Below are 6,417 nucleotides of genomic sequence, written 5' to 3' on the forward strand. Positions count from 1 at the left end.
GATTATGACAGTCCAATGTTGGCAGCCCTGGATTAACTCCTTAATTATACGACCCTATTACTGATACTGTTTGATCCAAATAAAATGTAAATAATAAAAAAAGAGAATAACACTAGATATTTCTCATAAATAAAAAGTTTCCCCACCTTATGCAGTGTGCCAAACACCCCAGAGCCCAGGACTTTGATCTTCTTCAGCTCCGGGGCCCTCAGGATGCGGGTGTGAACCTTAGCCTCCTTCTCCCCCGGACCCATTGGATCAAAGCACTGCACAAACATAAAAGAATATTTGATCCTGTTCAGCTGATTCCATTTTCCAATACTGCCTGTGTGACTATCAATAAAAAAAAGAGTGGATTCAGCATGGCATAGCAACTGTCCCATGGGACAACAACAGTGGTGTAAAGCAACTAAGTACATTTACTCAAGTACTGTACTTGAGTAAAATGTTGAGGTACTTTTACTTTACTGGAGTATTTCCAATTGTCTATACTTTTACTTCTACTCCACTACATCTCAGAGGCAAATATTGTACTTTTACTCCACTACAATTATTTGAAATTTTTAGTTACTAGTTACTTTCTAGATATCAATTACTACACTATAAAACATACATTAACCACTTTAGCCCTATTCTATACCTAGGCTATTTGAAAATAGCCGATCTACAAGCTCACAACGCGTCGCATCGCAACGCGTTGTGAGCTTGTAGATCTGCTATTTTCAAACAGTACTTTTACTTTTGGTACTTTACGTACATTTTGATACCAATACTTTTGTACTTTTACTCAAGTAAAATGTGAATTCCGGAATTAACAGAGTACTTCTAAATTGCAGTATTGATACTTTTACTTAAGTAAAACATTTGAGCACTTTTCCCACCACTGGACAACAAGACACCGGAAAACACATTAACACCTCACCTCTCCACTCTCCAGGTACCTCCTCATGTATCTCTTGCGGCGAATGGCGAGGCCTCTGTGGTACAGCAGGCCCAGGATGAACAGCACTAGGCAGACTGTCAGACCAAGTGGGACACCTAAAGCTATGCCTGTGATCTGACCACTGGAGAAAGAACCAGGAGAAAGAATGACGTGTTTGTGAAGTTATTTTGTACATATAACTGTAGTGTTTTATATCAACCAACAGGGGGAGGCACTTACCTACTAATCGCCAACCGAGCTGTCTCTAAACAGTCACTCAACCCTGATCCTGAACATCTGTAATATAGCAGCAGCATTAATAGTGACAGCAAAAACAACGTGAGCTGGCTTTAACATTTTATTTGTATTATTTATTTGCACAATAAAAACAGTACATAAGGTAACAAGTATTAAAAGACACAGAAATAAGTGCAGGTGAGAAAGGAAACCCGTATAGGGCTTATACAAGGTGCTCACCTAAAATTATAAATAAGTAATAAGTTAAACATAGTAATCAAACATAAGACACAAGTCGACAAACAACAAGTACCATGTGTGCAGTTGAATGTGTGGGTGCGTGTGTCTGTGTGTGAGTGTGTGTGCGTGCGTGCGTGCGTGCGTGTCTGCACATATGTGTGTCAGTGTGTGTGTATGCAGAAGTAGGGCTACATTATATGGTAGAGGCAAGTGGAGAAGCTTGGTTCATCATTTCATAACATTTTATATATGGAATTATTGTGCTAAATCTGCACAGGATTATGCATGTGCATGCATTAGCATACCGTATCCATTGATATCTATAAAGAGATACATCCTGTACATGCAGTGCACACACCCACAGAGACACAAACAAAATAGCCTACACAATACTATACAGCATGCATAGTCTCACCCTTGGGTGCAGTTATGGTGGCATGGTTCACAGTGCCCCTCCTTACTGGGGTACTTGAAAATGAGCCCCCTTTGCCCATCAGTCACACCGCTGGGGCATGAGGGCACACAATAAGGGCCATCCCTTAGATTGGCACACACCACACACTCATCTGCTCCCTTGCAGAAAGAAAGAGGGTGAGAGAAAGAGAGGCGATGACAAAAGTGTAATAGTTATTAGAATGAGGTCATCCTGATGACAGAGAAGAGGGCATTGTCACCATTAAAGTGATGAACGGTGAATGAATGTAAGGCTTTTTTTTATCTCCAAGCCAAGATGACTGATACTTAGATGACAGCTAAGTAATTTGGTTTCTTACAGTACAGTATTATTCCACCATTTTATTGTAATTTTAAAAGAAGTGATTACCAGTCCGGTGCAAGTGGTCCTGCCATCCTGAGGTTGACACTCTGGGTGACAAGCTACACATTCTCTTTGGGGTCCTGCAAACTCCCTTGGCACTCTGGGGACATATAATTCAGCAGAGATACAGTATGACTCCACACACAGACCTCAATCAATCACAACAAAACAGAGTCTGATTTAGTCTCATTTCCAGCTCTTTTTTCTTCTCTTCAGTTATTTTTGATCTTTTGTCATTTTGTCCTTCTATCAAGTCCCCTTGTAGCTACTGTAGTCCCTTGTCGCTGCTGAACACTACTGGAGATCTTCTTTCGAGTCTTTTCACTTGACAGTGAGGAGTTGCAGCACAGGGAGGACGTAATGCATTCAGAGATACACGCTATTCCTCCCATTTCAGCTGCCCCACAGAACAGATGCCCTGACCAACCTGTAGGAGTCACTAATGCAGTGACAGAGATAGATCACCCTCCCGGCCTGTTAAAGTTCATTTTCATATTTTAAAGTCCACACACGCACACACACACACACACACGTACACACGTACACACGTACACGCACACGCACACGCACACGCACACGCACACGCACACGCACACGCACACGCACACGCACACGCACACGCACACGCACAAGCAGACGCACACGCACACGCACACGCACACGCACACGCACACGCACACGCACACGCACAAACACACGCACACGCACACACACACACAGCGGCAAACCCTTAGAATATATGTGTTTGACTCTAGGTATGGTTTAGAATAGTTACCCCGTGTAGAAATTGCAGCTGGCCACACAGGTGCCGTCTCGGCTGTAGTTCCTGCAAGAGAGACACTGGTCGGGCCCCGGGCCCCAGCACCCCGAGTCTGAGCACAGCGGGTCACACACGCGGCCCTCCGCCTCTGATGCAACATTTTGAACAGGAACAAACAGGTATCATTAGCACTTTTCGTATAAGAACATCAATTCAAGGAATTCAAACATTTTTAAAAAATCGACCCGTGGTTAGAAATCAGTTCTTCAATAATAACAGATCATTATACATCTATACCAGCTCAGTGGCCAGTGGTTAGAGTGTCTGCCCTGATATTGGAAGGTCGGGGTTCAATCCCTCATACCAAAGACCATAAAAGTGGTACTGTATAGCTCCCTACTTGGCACTCAGCATCAAGGGTTGGATTAGGGATAAGCAACTGCGATATATTCTGTCATGGCCAGGGTTGTACTTGTACATCATGGCTGGGTGAAGCAGTGATGGAAAGTAACTAAGTAAATGTACTGTACTTAAGTACAATTTTGAGTTACTTTTTACTTTCCTAGAGTATTTACAATTTGCAATACTTTTACTTCTACTCCACTACATCTCAAGAGGCAAATATTGTACTTTTACTACACTACAATTATTTGAAAACTTTAGTTCCTAGTTACTTTGCAGATATAAATGACTATATTATAAAACATACATTAACCTCTTTAGCCCGATAGATACAACGCGTCTCCACGTCAGATTCAGGAGCCTATCTCCTGTATCTGACGTGGAGATGCGTCGTATCTATCGGGTACGCACAGAAAAAAGCACAGACTGAGTGTAACAGTCGCTTTTATAGCTGCAATCCTTATGTTTTTGAATAAAATGTTATTTGAACCACTCTGTGTGGTAGAGTATGTTAATCTACCACTGCACATCATGCAGTGGGTGGTCTCCCTACTCTTCCATTGAGTAATGAAGACACTAGTGTTGTTGACATGTAGTACTACTGCTTGAATTTCATAAGCTCAACATCTCCCTTGCTGGCCAAGTGGGAATTCTGTCTCAGCGGAGTGGTAAAAGTTTGGTTTCCCACATGAGAGATCAGAGTTTGAAATGAATCAAGGGAAAACGGATTGCAGCTTTAATTAAACTTGTGTTATAATGTTATTTACTTTCAGAGCCTGGCCCTCACACCCCATAGATACATAATACACATACATAGATAGCACATTGGCCGTTGCTGTTCATTACTGGAGCGCTGCGTAGAGTAAAAACAAACACCGCTGCCATATGGCCAGGGGAAAGCGTGCCTCCTAATGCCCCATGAATGTCTATTGAAGCAGGACGTCTCTCCACAATCAACTTAACCTCGCGTCACCAGTCTTTCCACCTCGGAGGAAAGCCTAGTATGCGTTACGAAAGACCCATATGATCCGGTCTAGGCCACGCCTACTGAAAAAAAAAAAAAAAAAAATCTCTTTCCGGATTTTGCCCATCCGTTTTTGCGGTGCCGCTTTGTTTTGGTTCCCCAATCCCTATTTAAATGGAATAGAATTTCCCCGTGGGATAATACAGACGCTAAATAGTCTCCGGAAAGTGCATTCACATTTATATTAAAAAATAAGCTAAACTACGCCGCATCAAGGATTGTATTAGGACGGACCTATTTTGGGGTGAGTCAGGGTGAGGTCTTTCCGGCTCTGCCCATCCGGCCGCTTGATGACACGGATGACACGCCTGGTGACGTAGAGTTACTTCCGCTCCCGACCGGATCATAGACCCGAAAAGATATGCTGCCCAGGCTACAATCAACTCACTGAATTCTCCACCAAAATGTGGGTTTTCATACAAATACACCTCACTTAGATAGTAACAGTATAATAATGCTTATAAAACAGAAACAAGTTTTAGTCTCAGATCTACAAGCTCACAACGTTGGGAGCTTGTAGATCGGCTATTTTCAAATAGCCTATGTAAAATAGGGCTAAAGTGGTTAATGTATGTTTTATAATATAATGATTTATATCTGCAAAGTAACTAAAGTTTTAAAATAATTCTAGTGGAGTAAAAAGTACAATATTTATAAGTAAATATTAGTTAAACATTAATTAATATATGAAGTAAAAGTATTGAATATTGGAAATATTCCAATAAAGTAAAATAAAGTTACTTACAGTAAGTAAGTAAGTACAGTACTTGAGTAAATGTTTGTAAATGTAAGTTTCCACCACTGGTACTCAGGCATACGATCAGTGGCCATCGTGGCGTCTATGTTATGTTATGTCTATGAGTCACACACACCACACTCAGCCAAAGGTCTGTTCCTCTTGATGTCGTTGATACGGTGGCCCCTGTACAGCCGGGTCCAGTTGACAGTGTGATGGTAACAGAGGTTGGCGTTCAGACTGAGGTAGACGCTGCCATCGCTGATCTCCTTGAGGGAACGTAGGCCCAGAGAGGTGATGGTGGGCACACGCATCACCAACAGGGAGAACCGTCTGAGGAGGACGATCAGGGGATTGAATTTGGGGGGGGGGGGGGGCAGACAGAAAGAAAGGGGGAGAAAGTAGAGTCAGAGAAAGATGTGAAAAGAAAATCTGAAATACGACTAATGTTAGTACATGATTTCATGAGGATGGAAGAACTTTTTGTATTTTAGCTCTAATCTACAAAGTAAAATCCTCAGGGTGTAATTCATCAATTGTTTATCCATTTCATACAGTTACATTACTGTAAAGGTCCTTACACACTGGGAATGTGCCTGACATATATTTTCTTGTTTGTGTTAAGAGTACATCCACACAGAACGTGAAAATATTACGCAGCGATAAAGCTTGTAATTTTATTCCGAAACTAGATTGATTTGTCATCGCTAATCAAAGTATCAACCTGTATGAATGAGACATCGGTGCAAAATATTCCCAGACACCATTTCGGATAGTTCATTCTTTACGCTCCCAGTGTTTAAGGACTCTTAACACGCAGGATTTTACAGTGTGTGAGTGCCATGCCATTGACCATATTCACATGGTGGCCATTTTTCTTCATACTCATGGTCTTATGTATGACTATGGTCAATGGAGTGTGTGGTGTCAGACAGTTAGTGGGTCAGACACATTGCAGGGCATACCTCTTTACATTGCTGAAGGACATCGGGACAAGGAGGGTGGGTGGGAGGGAGTGACACAAATAGAACAATTACAAATGGACAGCATGCATGGACAGGGGCCTCGCCATGAGCTGTTTACACAAAAACGGCTTCACGTGTTAAGCATACACAAAAGCAATGACTGGGTTATTATGCAACATGTACTGTGGGTGGATTTCAACAAGGCAAAACTTTACACACTCAAACATACAGTACATTTGCACATGACATGTGCGTGTATGCAAGCGCTCACAGATACGCACACGCACACGCACACACACGCACACACACACACA

General features: G+C 42.2%; 1 protein-coding gene across 1 annotated transcript in view; it reads right to left on the bottom strand.

Moving 5' to 3' along the window:
* Positions 1-6,417, bottom strand: part of erbb3b (erb-b2 receptor tyrosine kinase 3b) — a 30,677-nt gene that overhangs the window by 11,153 nt on the left and 13,107 nt on the right. Inside the window, exons 12-18 of the mRNA XM_080443644.1 lie at positions 5,275-5,471; positions 2,992-3,124; positions 2,223-2,316; positions 1,815-1,972; positions 1,163-1,219; positions 923-1,064; positions 147-266 (exon numbers count right to left, since the gene is read on the bottom strand). Coding sequence (XP_080299770.1) covers positions 147-266; positions 923-1,064; positions 1,163-1,219; positions 1,815-1,972; positions 2,223-2,316; positions 2,992-3,124; positions 5,275-5,471 — 901 coding nt within the window. The remainder of the gene's footprint in view (positions 1-146; positions 267-922; positions 1,065-1,162; positions 1,220-1,814; positions 1,973-2,222; positions 2,317-2,991; positions 3,125-5,274; positions 5,472-6,417) is intronic.

The sequence above is a fragment of the Gymnoscopelus braueri genome (assembly GCF_963280865.1).
Source record: "Gymnoscopelus braueri genome assembly, chromosome: 12".
Classification (NCBI taxonomy): Eukaryota; Metazoa; Chordata; class Actinopteri; order Myctophiformes; family Myctophidae; genus Gymnoscopelus; species Gymnoscopelus braueri.